The 18,445-nt window shown below is 42.5% G+C and overlaps 1 protein-coding gene across 6 annotated transcripts in view; it reads right to left on the minus strand.

Moving 5' to 3' along the window:
- TSPAN9 (tetraspanin 9) overlaps positions 1-18,445 on the minus strand; it is a 796,698-nt gene that overhangs the window by 44,571 nt on the left and 733,682 nt on the right. For all 6 annotated transcript variants that reach the window (XM_069228388.1, XM_069228389.1, XM_069228390.1 and 3 more), the window contains one exon: positions 1,029-1,220. In XM_069228388.1, coding sequence (XP_069084489.1) covers positions 1,029-1,220 — 192 coding nt within the window. The remainder of the gene's footprint in view (positions 1-1,028; positions 1,221-18,445) is intronic.

The following is an 18,445-nucleotide window of genomic DNA, read 5'->3' on the forward strand; positions in this document are numbered from 1 at the left end:
TGCAGTTACTTCTTGGTCATGGTTACGTGCTCTTCCAACGCCGTAGGCTCTCCAATGTGTTTCTTGTTGAATCTTTGCTGTGGTATTAATCTGTGATTTTTGACAAACTGACCTGTGTGTAACTTTTTACCAAGTATAGCTAAGGGCAACGCAAATTGTGTCTATTTGTAAATGCATAAAAAGAATAGCCTTCTCTCAGTGCGCCGATGCACCTGTGGGTCTGGTCTGTGCTATAAAAGCCCACAAATAAGTAATATTAAGCGAACATATCCCTGTTAAAATGTGATGTGCCATTGGCAGTTTTTTAAACATTTGATGGAATTTGATGGCATATCTGTTACCTATGTTGTGTATATCTAATCGTAGACATTCAGACTACCAGCGCCCATATTGGGAAAACATTGCATTGGGTTATGGAATCCACCATGACACAAAGTGCTCTCTGAAGACCCTGAGGATAATAGAAATCTACAACACTGAAGTATTACCAGAGTTGGTGAAATAAATTACATCACCCTATTTAAAATCTATTTTTGACAAAGTCCATACACTTGTTTCTGTATTGCAAGCATAAAATGCTTTGTTGGAAATGAAAGTGCTGTTGTGTGTGTGTGTGAGAGAGAGGATGAAGACAAACTACAGAAATCCCTCAGAGATAGCTCCACTTTTCCTGCCTATAAAGCCATAACAGTTTAGGTTAAAAATAGGACTAGCATAATTGGTTAATGAGTCATGTGTCTATTCATAACAGCTACAAATAGTGGCCTGAAATTCAGGGCTAATTACAATTCTGCTTTGGGAATACCTTAGCCTAAGTATTCAATGAATTACACTGCAGATTTTCCAATAGATTAAGTTTGGCATTAGAAACACCCCTTTAGTGAAGCCTTGCTAAACAGAGTAATTGGTTTGGTTACACATCTATGAGTTTAGCTATAAGTAGTCAAGCGGGAAACACAGGCGTTTTTAGTTAAAGGGCACGGGTTGTGCATGTGCGGCTTGCATAAATAGCAGAGCTGTAGACTTACGCTCAAGAGGAGGCACTTGTTTTCCTTGATAGCACCCAGACATCCAAGAAACCCAGTTATCATGATGACTGTTCCAATGGCAATGACGAGGTTTGCTGCTGAAAGCGAAGGGAAGCTGGGGGAAAAAGTGGCAAAGTTTCCTTGGGACACAGAAAGCCATATCCCCACACCCAAGAGGCCGCAACCACAAAGCTGAAAGAAAAAGAAGAATGAATGAGACAGGGATCCTTATTAATTTACCAAGCAGCATATTGTCTGTTATTTAAATGTTTCAATTCATACACTCACATTTTCAATTTGTATGTTTATGTTAGGAGCACATTTTGTTATGTTTAATCTAGTTTTTTTCAGAGTTTTCTCTAGAAATGTAACATGACATTTTCAGTAACCGAGTTACAGGACTTGGGGCCATATGTACGAACACTTTTTCCCATAGACACAGAATGGGTAAAAACCTTTGCTACATCTGGCCCTTGATTTCTACATGCTTCTTCAATGAGGAATTTAGAGAATCTGCAAACTCAAACAAGTACATTTTTAAGTGTAAACCAACCCTCACTTTTTCAGAAATAAATGTTGTTTTGCTCTCGTTTCCCAGCATGTTCTGTTTTGTCTCAACAATAGCAGACTTGTTTTTCTTATGTTGTACCTCGACATCTTCAGCGCAGCCCGGTTGAGGGCTTTTGCTGCTCTAATTTGTAAAAGTGTGTAGAGCATACCTGGTACTTCGCTCTTCTATGAAGCTGCAGTCTTTTTTCTGCAGTTTAAAGTTTATATTGGGTGCTGTTTCCATAGACAAAGAAAAGTGCTGCAGTCACACAGGCAATACATGTAAGGCCTCTGTTAGTCTCTGGACAATATTCTAGTTTGTGCTGCAAACTTCAAATCCTTCTCAGCATCTTACAACCTGATATACTTAATTCCCCCTTTTCAAAGATCAAACGCTGAGTCCAGGGAAATGTGTGGCACACCTGACCCTAATATTTACCGGGTGTGCTTTCACTGCACCATTTTGAGTTTCAAACCTTCATGGCGGCACAACACCACATCTTTGTTGATACCGATTTGTGCAACTTTAAAATACATCTGTGTTATATTCTTAAGGTGATGTGTCATCTGGATTCCGGTTGTCTCCCAGCAACAGTGGGAGTTCTGGAATGTGGGGGGGATTGAAGAGAAGCGGTTGGAGTGGGTGACAGCCGGGCCAGGGTCGTGTATACAATAAAACTATACTTGCTTCATAAAAAGGAACTCGTATCGTGTGATAACTTCGACGTAACAGTGGCGACGAGGATAAGTTCCAAAACCTTTTGGTATCTGTAAAGCAGCGACCCTGGACTGGTGAAAGCGGCATCGGCTGTGGTGTGGCACTGAGGAAGAGCAGCGACAGTGGAACAGAGACGGAGACGCAGAAACAAAAGCGGAGGCACGAAGGTATGTACCCCGGTTCGGTGGCAACAAGATCGGAGAGCGGCATAGTTTAAACTTCATCCGCGTTAAACTGCATGCACGAGGACGCACGCGCGTTCATGTGCGACAAGAAATATACAGCCGACGCACGCGGTTGCTTAGCAACGCGCATACAACGAGAAGAAATAGCTGACACAGCTGGTTGCTTGGCAATTAAAAAAAAAAAAAAGGCAGAGAAAGAAATAAACATAGCCAAGCAAGTAGAAAAAAGGCAGAGAAAGATAAATAAACATAGCCAAGCAAGTGGATACAATCTGAAGCAGTGTCAAGGAGAGAAGGTGTCAAGCATTAAAAGAAGTACAGTGGACTGTAATATTATATTACAAGTTACACAAAAGGATACATAACATAGAAATATTAGTATTTTAAAGGTGAACAATGGCATCACAATCTATATTTCCACCACCAGCATTTTTGGAACTACCAGGAGAAACTTGTATGACATGGGAGGACTGGAAAGAGGCTTTTGTTACATATTTGGAGGCTATTGGTGGGGAAATGTACGTGGAAAAGAGGAAGCTAGCAATTCTAAAGCATTGTCTAGGAGTAGAAAGTAGAAAAGTATTAAAAACGTTACCATCACAAAGTACACAAGGAGGAGACTCGGATCAAGAGGAGGATGTTTATGAGAGTGCCATGACGGCATTGGAAGAAACTATGGAAAAAATATATATAGTAGTGGAGCGACACAGGTTTTTTTCGTACACTCAGAAACCAAGTGAGACGATAGATCAATATGTAAATAGTCTACGTAGATTGGCCATTTCTTGTAAATTCAGAGATTTAAATGATGAGATCATACGGGATCAATTCATAAATAGATTGAAAGACACGAAAATACAGGAGAAGTTATCAAGTTTAAGGAATCCCACCTTGGATAAAACAGTAGAAGTTGCAAGACATATGGAAAGCACAACTCAATATGTTAAAGAACTCAATACTCAGAATGAAAATAAAGATCAGAGTGTAGTGGGAGAGGTAGGATACCCTAAGAAAAAGAACATGAATAAGTTTGATGAAAGCCATGGGAAGAGAAAAGAGTGTTTTAGATGTGGAAGTAATAAACATCTGGCAGAAGCAAAAAATTGCCCGGCCATAAATACTAAGTGTTTTAAGTGCAGGAAAATTGGACATTTTGCAAGAGTGTGCAGGATGATTGGTGAACACAAATTCAAAAAGGCAGTGAATATAGTAAAGAATAATGGAAAGACGGAAAGTAGTACTAGTGAAGAAGAAGTAGAAGTGTTGTTAGTGGAAGATGGAACCACACTGGTGTGTACTCAGCATGGGCATTGGACCAAGGAATATAATCCACCAGAGTGTAATATTGAACTGAACGGAAAACAAACACACATGTGGGCGGACTCATGTTCACCATTTACCCTAATTGATGAACAAGAATGGGGAAATTTGGGAAACAACAAACTTAAACCCACTGATGTGTCACCGGAAGGGTATGGTGGAGGAAAATTCCTGTTTTAGGCTATTTCGTGGCAGATTTGAGATTCAAAGACCGGAAAGCGCGAGCGAAAGTATATGTTGTAAGGCAAGGACGATCATTGCTCGGATGGAGCGCGTTAAATGTGGTGTTAGATCCAAATCATCCGGAACAAGTATTGTTAACAAAAGGAGGTACAGAAGAAAAGTGGGTGATTAAGTTTCCTGAGGTGTTTAAAGACGAGCTGGGTTGTCTCAAGGATTTTAAACACCAGATCCTTTTGAAAAAGGATGCAGTACCTAAGGTGCATAAGGCACGAGTGGTACCAATATCACTGAGGAATAAATTAAAGGAAGAACTTCGTAGGTTGTGTGATGAGGGTATAATCGAGCCAATAGAAGCGTCCGAATGGCTGAGTCCAATAGTAATAGCGAAGAAACCTGATGGCAGGATCCGCATGTGCGTGGACTTGAGGGATCTGAACGACAGTATTTTAGTTGATCGGTTCCCATTGCCAAGGATACATGAGATGTTAGCCAGTGTGAGAGGAGGGAAGTATTTCACGACGCTGGATTTATTGAGTGCATATCACCAGGTGTGTCTGGCAGAAGAATCACAACACTTGACATCCTTCATCACAACCGAGGGAGCATTCCAGTTTGTGAGGATGCCTTTTGGCCTGGCATCTGCCTCAGCAGTATTCCAAAGAGTAATGCAAGGAATACTGAACAATGTGCTGAACACGTTGGTATTCCAGGATGATGTGCTGTTATGGGGAGAGAGCGAGCAGGCACATGATGAAATACTAGCAGTGGTATTAAGGAAGTTGCAGGAAGCTGGACTTACTATAAGCAGGAATAAGTGCGAATTCGGCGTGGAAAAGGTGGAATATCTTGGACATACATTAAATCATCAAGGCGTAAAACCTAAGCAGAAGTTAATGAATGCTATAGCGAAAGCACCACAGAACAAAGAGCAGCTGAGATCATTCTTGGGATTAGCTGAATATTACATGAAGTTTGTAGAACACTTTGCAGAAAAAGTACACGTATTAAGAAACTTGATGAAGAAGGGATGCCATTTTCAATGGTCCAAGGAGTGTCAGGAGGCATTTAAGGGTAATTAAGGAAGCCATAGTTCAAGCCATTACACTTAAACCATATGATCCAGAGGATGAGACGATAATTGTAGCGGATGCTAGCAATTACGGATTGGGAGCGGCATTGTTGCAAAAACATAGAGGAAAAGAAAGAGTGGTGGCATTTGCGTCACGAACATTGAAAGGAGCAGAGCCAACTTATTCGACAGTGGAAAAGGAAGCATTAGCATGCTGGTGGAGTGTACAGCATTTTCGAACATATGTGTGGGGCACGGTATTTGAATTGAGGACAGATCACAAACCCTTAATAGACATGTTCACTACCAAAGGGGCCGGAAAAGCAACTCCAAGAGTGGCAAAGTGGATGTATAGATTACAGGAATACACATTTAAGATGAAATATGTACCAGGCATAAAAAATATTAACGCAGATTGCATGTCAAGACTACCTGTGGATGATGAGGATGAATTTGTTGAGGATGAATGGGTGGTGGCAGACATCTCAGAAACTTGGAGGGCCATTAATCAAGAAGGGTGGGTAACTGCTGTTCGGGAGGATGTGTTGCTGAGTAAAATTGTGAAAGCAATACCGAAGATGGGTGAAGTGGAAAAAAAACATATAGATGCTGATATTAGTGAATTTAAGCAGGTGTGGGAAGAATTGTCAGTTATGGATGGTGTGCTGAGGAGAGGTGACAGATTAGTGGTACCGGAGGGGTTGAAAGAGAGAGTGCTAAAGTTAATGCATGAAGGAGATGGAGGCATATCTGCAATGAAAAAAAAAAAAGTTTGTGCAGATTACTGGTGGTTACTTTGTATGGACAAATATGTGGAAAGATATGTAAGGAATTGCATTGCGTGCTCGTGTAGTGACAAGTCGCATGTGTTGTCGGAAACGAAGATTGATTCGCAAGAAATACCGGTGAGAGCATGGGAGCGGGTAGCTATAGATATATGTGGGCCGTTTGAGTATTTGGGTGGCCAGGAGAGATTTGTCATCGTCATGATGGACTATTATTCAAAGTGGCCTGAGGTGGCATTTGTAAGAGAGGTGAAGACAAGTAACGTTATTGCATTTTGTGAAGAAATATTTAGAAGGGAAGGGTGTCCCAGAGAAATGGTTAGTGATAATGGACCACAATTCACTTCGGGTGAATTTATGAGCTTCCTCAAGATTTGGGGAATCAAACATTGTAGGATACCAGTTTACCATCCGAGAGGAAATGGCATGGTTGAAAGGTTTAATCGAGTATTGGGAGAGAATATTCAATTAGCCTTGTACAACAACTTCTCTTGGAAGTCTCAAATTAGGGACATACTGTGGACTTACAGAATAACACCACATAGTGTGACAGGCGAGTCTCCATTTTTATTATTGAAGGGAAGGAGGCCATGTACTATGGCTGTGCCAGCATGGATGGGAAGACATAAAGAAATAGTGGTTGATCATGAACAGGTCAGGGAAAGGGTAAAGACGTATCAGCAGCAAAATGTATCAAGACACAACAGTAATGTTATAAGAAAACAGAAGATGTATGAGAAGGGCGTGTGGGTGAGAGTGATGGTAGGTAATGCGGCAAGGAAAGGGGAATCCAAGTTGTCGGAGCCGAAGAGTGTGTTAGACGTAAGAGGAAATTGCGTCAAGTTATCAGATGGTAATTGGTGGATGCAAGGAGAGTAGTGAAGTGTTCGGAAGTGGAAATAAATGAATGGTTAAAGAAGAAGAATGAAAGGGATGGTTTCAAGGGAAAGAAAAGGAATGAGGTACGTTTGGGTGACATGGATAATGAGGTACGTTTGGAGAAGGAAAAAAGTGTGTACAAAAGATCCAGTGTTAAAGTGAATGAGCCGTCAAGGTTACTTAGGGATTTTGTGTGTGGTTAGTGTGATATAGTCGGAATATTTTGAATTAAGAAAATTAAGAAAAAAAAAGAATAATAATATGTATATGTATATATATATTAGCATTAGGCTTATTAGTAAAAGTTAACATATATTTATTATAGGATTGGGGATGTGTTATATTATTAAGGTGATGTGTCATCTGGATTCCGGTTGTCTCCCAGCAACAGTGGGAGTTCTGGAATGTGGGGGGATTGAAGAGAAGCGGTTTGAGTGGGTGTGGGTGACAGCCGGGCCAGGGTCGTGTATACAATAAAACTATACTTGCTTCATAAAAAGGAACTCGTACCGTGTGATAACTTCGACGTAACAATCTGACCTGCATCTTTTCTCGCAGACAAAGTGATCAAACTCGAGTGTGTAGGGGGCTGTAACAACCGGGCAGTATTCAGGAGTTTGGGAACTCTAGAAAAGTGTCCCTAATTAAATGCCCCGATTAGTGTACAAAGCACAGCCTGTTTGTTTCCTTCTCTGCTGCTGTATGACCACACATCTATGGAAACTGTGGAAACACTAACCTTACTCTCACACTAAAGAAGACTCGCAACACTTGACAACAACTGGCTTTCTACGTGTATTACGATTTTGCACTAAAATATACGTAAATACATTAAATAAAAATAAGCACATTAGGTTTATTTTGCAGAAAAGCACTTATTTAGTGAGTGTTGAAGATTGGCGATTTAATCCCGAGCACTTTTCTCTAAGCACTCGACATCGTGCTTGTACATTGGCCAGTTAATTGGGACTTTACGTTGTTATTTATCACAGTTTAATGGGACATCGGGCCTCGAGCAAATGCGCGCAGGTTCTGTGCACAATTAAAGAAACATTATGAAACATCATTACAGTGTAATGGCGCTACCGAACGAGTTCAGTGATAGAATGCATACACGTGTCGCTTATAAGTATTGGTGCAGCACAGGAGATAATTACTCGCCTTTAATAAAATACAGAGAGAAATGCGGAGCATAAAAACAAATTCGGTGCTTTCGGACGTTTTGGGCTGTTTCACACCTATGCGGGTTTAGAAGGCAGGCAACAAGAAGTCATTAAGTAAATACGAGAAAAAAAGACAATATCCGCGGACAACTCCTCCACCCACAGCACTTTACTGTTTGTTTAATTTCAGTTACATCACAATATACAATTAATTCAGACGCGGACAGCGCGGGCCCAGGAGTTAACCGCAGCGCTATAAAGGGTGTTCGTTCCGACGCCATTTTGTACCCTCTGAGAGCAGAGAAGCAAGCGAGAGGCACTTCTGGATCTGATGACGCTGCATTACTCACGGTAAATGTTCGGCTGGACACTCTGGCCTGCCCCTCTCTTCATTAGCATCTCATCCTTGATGAAGGGGTCACATAGCACCAGAGGCCAAAGCATGCGTGATCTAGCACAGCTCCATTAACTTACTCCTTCATCCTTCAAACGTCACTGAAATGAGCACCACTTCCTCAGGCCACAGTAAAACCTAGTCATTTGTACGATTCATCCGATATTCGCAGCATGTGCTATATTTAATCAGATGGTCGTTTGTTAATTATAGTACTCATATAAGTTTCAAGTGCACTCCCCAAACCTTTACTGGAACATGACAACAATGCGTCTCTTTAGCTCTCTCTTTCACACACACAAACTCCACAGCTCTCACGACACCATCTGACCCACAGAAATGTGTGGCATTTACTCTTTCCGTAAGCAGTGGAGTAACCAAGGTGCCACAGGCACAATACACAAGGAAATAAGCCTTCATGCCCCCGGCTTGGGATAGAATTAGAACCAACACTGGGGTGTACAGATCCCCTCACATCCCTGGGCCACTGAGCCTGCTACGCTAATGATAGCTATCGCCCTGCTAGAATACTGCACTATAAGAAACACTGTAATGTTTGAGGGTTTTATGTTTTTTAATGACATTTGGAAGACAAAAGCAGAACAATCACAAAAAAATTTATGAAGGACAGTTGAATTTCACAGCGTACCTGCTATTGAGTTCCACATGAGGGCTATCACTTGTCTTATTCAATAAGTTACCTGAGCCTTTTGTAAAGTACCTTTCCAGGAATGGGGCTTTACTGGGATAATTTTAAACATGCAAATCTGTTAAGATAAATTCAACAACAACACTTGTTTGGTAGGGTCTGTGAGCTCTACTACTCAGGTAGTTTAAGAGGAGGCTTGCAGCACTATGATCTCCCGACAACGCAAGCAAATCAGTGAAGTGGAGAAGCGGTGGACTGGATCCACTTCCAATCAGAAATCCAGTGCAATCCTTTAAGCGAGTCACTCCCACCTCTGTCTGTCCCGTGAGTCCCAAGGTGCTGGGCGTGGCTTGACTCCCGAACAACATGCCTAGCATAGGTAGAAATCACCATGATCTCTGCCAGTTCACACACTTGGAATGGCTGACTGACGAATGCGGTGGAGCACGAGCTCTGTGTGCTGAGAGATATCTCGCAAGGGGATGTGGCAAGAGAAGTCACATAGCTATGAAGGAAATGTGCAGAGGATGAGAAGGCTATTCATGGTAGGAACTCCCTACAGGCTCAGCACATGAACATAACAGGACCCGGGGAGCCTAACCTAACAAAAATATCATCAAGTGAGGATTCAGGGGTTATGGCAGTGGCATGACAACTCAAGACCACCAATCTCCTGACCATAAAGTAAATACCCATTATGCCCCAAACTTCAGACTAAAGCTTAAATATGCATTTATATGGAAGAGTAAAGGCGCAGCCAGGGGGGGCAACAGAAGTAAGAAACCCCTTTTGTTCCCTGCTTGGAAGAAGTTAAATAAACCCCTTCCCTGCAAGAAGAGAGCAGGTCATGGCCTGGGCGTAAAGGATTGTGAAATACATGAGGGGTATCGTATGGTCCACGAAAACAAAGCTGTCTAGCCTAGGAAAAAATATGGCTTTCAAGAGTATGTCTCAGCCAGTACATTACACAGGTAAAGACAGAAAATGTGAATAGCAAAGGAAGAGCGACGTGTGTTGCAGCCTGAAAATTCCAGCAGGGACAGTGAGGATCTGGACCTTTTGTAAGGTGGGTATGTGCTCTATTCGGAGTTCCTGGGCCTCAAACTCTGGCCCGAGAATCAGATAGCAGCCACTCAAGTACTTAACGCTAGTGGGTTACCCTGAGGCAGGCAAGGAGTACTTACAAAGGAGGATTAGCGGTCATCCTACAACTAGCAGGGTCTCATACAAGGAAACCTTACTGAATGCAACACTCAAAACGAGAAAAGGTTAAATGTAGAGATGAAAGAGCGATTTTTTCCCCAGACCTGGACCAAGCACAGTTCAATAGAGAAAGGAACTTCTAGAGATTAGGAAAGACTTCTTGACGAAAAGTACACCAGCCGCATGTTCATCCTTCTGTAGTTCGAATTATCCATGAAGGGAAAACCTTCGTATTCACCCAAATTGTTGAGATGTTGAGGCGTAATAGACGGAAAGGAAACACACAACAAGTGGGTGCTACTGGCATGTGCTGGTGATAGCCAGGATCTGACACTGTGCTGGATGAAGGTCCACCAAAGGCTGCCCAAAATATGGTCCAACTGGGTAATACAGAGAATCTATGCGGGCAGCTCTAATAGCACAGATTTTAAAGGATCTGACCAGAGATCCACTTTCCTGAATGCAGTGCACAAAATCACGAGGACTCTATTTTTAGTAGCAGTGCACATACTCGTAGCCCATGACCCCAGACAGCAGTAGAAACGAATAACCACAGCGCATGCATGTGGCATGTCTCCTGGAACGGCATCATGCTAGCCACTGGGTTTTAGCACTGTTAACTAGGTTTTTTCAAGTCAACATATATGAGTGCATTAATCCTTCCACCCAGCACTGCGTGCTTCCTCTGGGGTGAAGTGTTTATTTAAAACAGCTGTTGGCCATAAATCAGTTACAAATGACTTGAAACGTCTGGTAAAATAAATCTCAACGATTTCAGATACTTTATATTATTAAGGATAATGTGTCAAATGTTGCTTGGTGAGCACTACACTCACAGGCACTGCTCTTACTTCAAGCATGACAAATGATAAAAGCCAAATAAAACTAATCAGAGCACACTTATTTTAGAAACACAGTTAGAATACTTATTACATTTACATAATCCGCTTTTTATAATTTGTTTACAGAAGTCAGCCGTGAATAATGCATTATCCGGGGCATGAATAAGGTATGAAGACTCCACAGTCAGTCACTGAACTGGTGCAAAGTCAAAAGGTAAATCCAATCCCCTTATCAGTATGTATTACACACGGAAGTGAAGTGCTTGCAACCGTGTGCTACGACTGTCCTTTCACACACTATTTTCTGATTTCCTCATAACAAACACAGACACGTGGCTGGCTTTGGAAATGCTCTTTGGACAACAACTCAAAGATTACTCCTGTGTTGGTGGCACCAAGGGAAGCTCACCAGGCCTTACAAGCTGCCTTGCCCAGTACAAATGTTAAGAGAGATTCATAGAATAATGCCACATGACTGCTCTGACAACTTCTTCCAGAGTATTTACTGAAATAGCATTGAATTACAGATAGTTAACGCTGTCACACAGAAAGAGAACATGCCAATGCCTCAATACTTTTTAAAATCAAATGAATCCCATCTTATTACACATCGGTGACAAACGAATATGTAAGGAAATCAACCGACTGCTTTTAAGTGTCAGAAGTGCTCATTATGGCTTAAGGAGGCTCTAGTAGCAGACACACATGCTGTTTTATGCAAATATGAAAAGTGTTCTTCTCACATGCTGTGTCCAAAAACAAAGTCAGTCATGACTGTAGAAACTGTGCATAAAAGTCATAGAGCCGTCTGCACTGATTGCCAATTGTGTGCAGAAAAAACATTTAACTTGTGGGAAATATGGTCGACTGTTGCAATTCAAGTATAAAAGATAAGGATGCAGCAAAATCCAAGTCAACCTTTACGGCGAATAGCCCCAGATATGCTTTCTACGGCTAAGTCATAGTTAAAAAGAAGGTTGCAAGACTGAGTTATTAACACCCTCCATGCTTCTCTGCCCTATTCTTGTCAGCTCACTGACGTCATTTCCGGAGATGGGCGCTATGTGCTTAAAAAAACAGACTCCATTCCTTTGCTTCAGATGTCCTAGTAAACCATGTACTATTTACGTCAATGTTAACCTGCTTTGGCAATAAAAATCAAGCATTGGCAATGCCAAAAGGTCTGGCTTTAAAGAAATGTTGTATGGTAGTTTGAAGCATTACCAGTAAATAACATGGGAATGACTATGTATTTGTGTGGGTGCCAAGAACGGTAGATTAATAATGACGCAGGCTAAAAGGGCAGGTCAGACCTAAACATCTATGTAGGTTGATGCCTGCCCTCCTCCCATCTGTGCTGCCGCCAGACAAAAACATTATAAATTATCCATTTATCCAAGACACTTTATTAGCATTACAATGTCATGTGCGCACCCCAGAAAGTGTAAGCTCATGCAGATACATAAATAAACAGAACGATCAGAGCTGTGTGGAGGGGAAGCACTTTTTGTGTGGAAGCACACATCTGCCCAGTCAAAGCAAGCATTCCTGGCTCCAACATCTGGGCAGAGACAGAGGCCGTCTAGCAATGCCCACATAATTGTTTGGCCACAGCTGCGCTGCTAAGCCAGGCCCTAATTAAGTAGGAGAAACTAAAGACTGTAGTAAATGTGATGCGAATGTTTACCACCAAAGTTTTGCAGATGATAAAACTCAGAACTATAGTTTTACTGCAGTTGTCACAACTCTTTGGTGGTGACACTGGACATGATAACTTACGTCACTGAGTGCAAGACTTATTTCATTACCAGTGACTTAATTCATCACATCAGTGCTCCTCTCATTAAAATAAGAAACGCAGTGCAGCCAGCACCTTGCATTCTCACATTTACCGCCATTTCTTTTGCTGCCAATCGTCGTCCATCTGCTGCCAGCTTCGCTTTTCAGCAGCAAACTGTGAGGAACTGGAGACAGATGAAGAGCGCTGGTTGTCCAGCTGCGTTGCCCTCAGCAGAAACTGATGGAACTGGCTTCATGTAGATTTAGAAACAAAGGCTCACAGAGGCCTCTGATATCTTAGAAGCCAAAATACTCCCATTAATACAAACACCAGCTAGTTTATACTCTACAGGACGGATTACGCATACCCCTTTAACGTATCATGAGCCGTAGGGTCTTCACAACATGGAGGTGAAACCACTTCAAGCAAGCATGTCCTCTCCTTTCAGGCACTCACCCGAGGAGGAGTTTGTGTTTAGATGGCAACAGGGCTGCGTGATCTGACAAATAAAAGGACCTGGGCATACATCACGCATGGACCTGGAAAACTTGGCAGGGCTGCAGGTCTTGACTGCCGACCGTGTTTTGCCAGCTAAAGCCCTCCGGTTCTGTCCCTCGCCGTCTGTGGAGATTTTGCGTTTTTCAGCTACTGTGCCCCCCAGAAGCACTGGACTGAGAATTGGAGGCGCCAGGCGTAGGTTTCTGGTGATTTTTTTGCATCGCTGTGAGGAAATGACTTGCTCTCTCCACGGAACTGTTCAACCAGTTCTAATTGGAAAATTATAATAACACTTATCCGCCCCTTTCCCATTTGGAAAACTGCAGTGCAATGGCCTGCGCCACAATCAACTGCAAGCGTCGAGCTCCCGCGACATCTGTAAATGGCAATGTGGGACATGTTCTGGGGGACTACCACTGTGAGCAATGAGACAATCCTGTTTGCGTGGGAGCACCGCACTCCCCACAGCTCTAACAATGCTACTAGTGCAAATCCAATATTTGTATGAAATTATTATGAAAAGTCTAAGAAGAAAGGTGAATCATACGATTTTCAGTTTGTGCTCGATTCGGGCTATTATTTGGAAAACATCATCATTCACCTCACTTGGGCTGGAAACCTTCTTGCCCTGTTTATCATCTGCACAGCTTTGAGATTCCCTGGTTGCTCACATTCTCTTGAAATGCTATGTCATTCATTTAAATTCAATTAGGTGCAGAGAATGCCAAGATTATTTGGGTGTCACCCAATTCAGACACTAAAAAGAGACTTGTGTGTTGGTCTTCTTTGGAAGGTCTCTGTATCTTGGGCTCTTCATTGGGATTTGGGTGGAGAGATCACCTCCACCTAGGTGGAGCTCGCACAACCACACCTTCAGGCAAATGTTATGTCCACCAGTAGCGCTTCTCCCTTCAATTACGGCAGTGACCAGACCGTGGCAGAAGAATAGTGTGGTGGTGTTAGGTACCCTTATGGTGGTGCAGCCATTGTATGCTGAAGTTCCTCTTGTTTCTGGTGAAACCTGCGGCTGGGAAACATCAGAGGAGTGTACAACCCCTTCGCTCTGTGAAACTGCATGGGAAACATTAAGATTGGTGATCTCAGTAATTCTCAGAATTACATTTGCAGGGCAGGAGCACAAACTGGTGGCAAAAGGGGCAACCATAGGGCTTTCTATCTGGCACTACACCTGCAAGTCTGTTCGTTACCGACAAGCTATTATCTGGGATTACGCTGTGCATACAACAAGCATCTAATCTATACACCACAAGGAAGCTAGTCCTAAAGATTAAAAAGGGCATTTGTTTGCAATATTCAGCCTCTGAAGAGGCGAGCATAGCTCTTCTGAGCCACCAAATGACTGACGCCTGCTAGTTTGAGGATAAACGCTCACGCCATTAATATTCCTAAGGTGATGCATAGGAAGCACAAACAGCAAAGCTATATTTATAAGGTGAGGAGAATGGGTTATTCTTTTTAATGCACTAAAATACTGCAGCATGGTTTTTGTGCCAGGATGCAACGTCAACAAAACCCGATTAATGGCCACATATCAGATACTTATGCCAGTTGCATGCACAAAATAATGAACTAATGCCAGATTTTGACAATATTTATTTATTGATGCTTCTAAACTTTGGCTGTACCGGTGATGCAAATGTATGTTTATATCTATGATGTTCTTCAGTACAGTTCTCTTAAAAGTACAGTTCACATTTCCAAGAATCTCATGTATTTTATACCACTGTTTTGTGATGGGATGTTTACTTTATTCATGGCTACTTTCATGGTACATGACAGCAAGGCCCTCCCTTAGCATATACTTAACATATATTTTAAATACCTGTGGTATGGAACAGCCCCTTGCTAGACACTTGGTACGGGTTTTTCCAGCAACAACACGCTCTAAATACAAACTAAGTCAAACACTGTCCTCCATTGGCAGGTTGTAAACATAGCTAGAAGGGCAGAATAAAATAGCTGATGGAGAGGACTTGTTAAGCACCCTATTTAAAAAATGTATTATGTTTTGGGCAAGACACTATTATTCAGTAACACCTCCTCATTCCTCTGGGCCGCCTAAGTCAGACTTCACCCTCCACTGCAAAGGGTGGGGGGCTGAGGAAGCCACAATCATCAATGGGCTGGGGCTGCTATCAGTGTAATGCTGTTATTCACTCCTCTGTAAGGAAGAGACACAATACTGGATGTATGTAACCACAAAGAGCATATATCATAGATAAGGAGTAAAGCTACAGTACATAGGTGCACAATCATTCCAGGGCTGATGTGTGAAACCCTGAATGCCGCTGAAAGTACACAGAAGCAATGATGTCCCCTTTTCTGCTCGTCACAGAGGAGTGTTCTCAGGGGTGAGTTTAGGATGGCCCTCTGCCACAACAGAAGGTCACAAGCAAAATGCAGGCCAAACCTTCTGTGCATGCTGGAAGACAACTTGTCCAACCAAGATAGGTTTCTTGGAGTTGTTGTACAAGAGGTCATGTACAATCTCCTTTCAGCAGGGATGCTGACCCTAAGAAAATTGAACTCCTCTTCGATCTGTCCACAGTGTTATCCTGATCAGTGCAGTCCTTATCGTCAGAGGCGCAGTAAATGCTTGCCCCAACCTTGGGTGCCAGGACAAAACATTGAAATGATAAAGCATGCACCAGTCCAACAAGTCAGAGAAAGCCACATATTACTGAACACAACTGTACTTCTACTAATGAAAATCCAATAGATCTCTTATTCCACTAAATATCATGTGAAACAAATATTAATTATTAGCAAACAAAAGTTTGTTTGGCATCAGCTGTTTACATACAGATTTGTTTCCAAATAAAGCACATGGATGTGTTTTAGTTCAACACCAAATCATATTAAAAGATGACTATTTAGACATTTCCTCTCCTCGCAAAATACATTAAATAATGCAATCGCACTGGCCAGTTTGCAATGCAATTGGTCAATTTAACAGTGCAGTAAAGAGAAACAGTGTATCAAAACCCACACCGTTTAAATGAAAATAATATTTTTTCAAACGTATACTAGTTCATTTTTGTCATTAATCAATAAAGATGGCATCAGTGATGTAACACAAATTGATGGGACCTACCTGCTTAATGTGACAAGACGCCCCCTGCCTCCAATATCTCACAGATATCCATTGGCCTGGTGCTTAGGGGTTGGGGGCCCTTGGAGGATTAGCGGGGGAGTGCACTGAATGCCATCACTGCTCAGCAAGCAACTAAGTAGCAAAATGAAGTGTGAGCGAGTCCACAGCCATAGAAACTCAAGAGTGTGTGGGTCCGCAGCCATTCAAACTGAAGGGAGAGTGGATCCAGAGCCATTCAAACTGAAGGGAGAGTGGATCCAGAGCCATTCAAACTGAAGGGAGAGTGGATCCAGAGCCATTCAAACTGAAGGGAGAGTGGATCCAGAGCCATTCAAACTGAAGGGTGAGTGGATCCAGAGCCATTCAAACTGAAGGGAGAGTGGATCCAGAGCCATTCAAACTGAAGGGTGAGTGGATCCAGAGCCATTCAAACTGAAGGGAGAGTGGATCCAGAGCCATTCAAACTGAAGGGAGTGGATCCAGAGCCATTCAAACTGAAGGGAGAGTGGATCCAGAGCCATTCAAACTGAAGGGAGAGTGGATCCAGAGCCATTCAAACTGAAGGGTGAGTGGATCCAGAGCCATTCAAACTGAAGGGAGAGTGGATCCAGAGCCATTCAAACTGAAGGGTGAGTGGATCCAGAGCCATTCAAACTGAAGGGAGAGTGGATCCAGAGCCATTCAAACTGAAGGGAGAGTGGATCCAGAGCCATTCAAACTGAAGGGTGAGTGGATCCAGAGCCATTCAAACTGAAGGGAGAGTGGATCCAAAGCCATTCAAACTGAAGGGAGAGTGGATCCACAGCCATTCAAACTGAAGGGAGAGTGGATCCAGAGCCATTCAAACTGAAGGGAGAGTGGATCCAGAGCCATTCAAACTGAAGGGTGAGTGAATCTATAGCCATTCAAACTGAAGAGTAAGTGGGTGCACAGCTGTTAAAACTGAAGTGGGGGTGGGTGCACAGCCACTCATGCTGAAGAGTGAGTGGTCCACAGCCATTCATACTGAAATGTGAGTGGTTCCATACTCATTCAAACTGAAGTGTAAGAGGGTTAACAGCCATTCAAACTGAAGTGTGAGTGAGTCCACAGCCACTCAAACTGAAGAGTGTGTGGGTCCACAGCCATTCAAACTGAAGAGTGAGTGGGTGCACAGCCACTCATGCTGAAGAGTGAGTGGTCTACAGCCATTCCTACTGAAATGTGAGTGGGTCCACAGCCATTCAAACTGAAGTGTGAGTGGTTCCATGCTCATTTAAACCGAAGTGAGTGGTTCCATACTCATTCAAACGGAAGTGTGAGTGGGTCAACAGTCATTCAAACTCAAGTGTGAGCAGTTCCGTACCTATGTTCAAGCTGAAGTGAAAGTGGGTTGAAAGCTAATCTATCGATGTGGTCTTTGATGAAGCTGTCCGGAACTGCCAGGACAGAAAGGTGTAAAAAATAAACAGTGAGTCTGTACCCAGCTTGAGAAACGACCTCAAAAGTGTCACAAAAGTAAAAAAAGAAGGTAGGATAAAGTCAGTGTCCTGTCCACACCGAAACAATTAAAGTAAACAAGCATTGCAAAAACTACCATGAATTTTACTTGTGTTTCAACATAACAAATTGCCTGTATTGTGGCGTTCTGATGAAGGAATTTTACGACCCATTAGTTTAGATAGTCAGAAGTTCTAACTGGCATCTTGTTAGTATGTTGGTGTCTGCATGTGTGCGACTGGGTCATCCAAAGGAAAAATAAAGCCATTTCTGCTACTTTCCTAGAATATTAATTTGACAAAATATGGCTACATGGGTCTTCCTCCGGAGGAAACAAGTCTGCCTAAAAGTCTACATGCTAGGGGATTGAATAAAGTTAGGTATTCTGGCTCAACTGGCCCATCATACTGATGTCAACAAAATAGCATATAGATACAGTTTTAGTTTATGCATATGCCGTATAAGGTTAGAATTATATGTGGGCAACTCGTGTGTGACTTCACAGAAGCCAGGTACTCGTAACAAAGGTCTCCTACAAAGAAAGATCTGCAATCCTGACCAGAAGCATCCAAGATGTCTTTCTTCACTGTAACAACCACAGCATGA

Source organism: Pleurodeles waltl, chromosome 4_1 (assembly GCF_031143425.1).
Source record: "Pleurodeles waltl isolate 20211129_DDA chromosome 4_1, aPleWal1.hap1.20221129, whole genome shotgun sequence".
Classification (NCBI taxonomy): Eukaryota; Metazoa; Chordata; class Amphibia; order Caudata; family Salamandridae; genus Pleurodeles; species Pleurodeles waltl.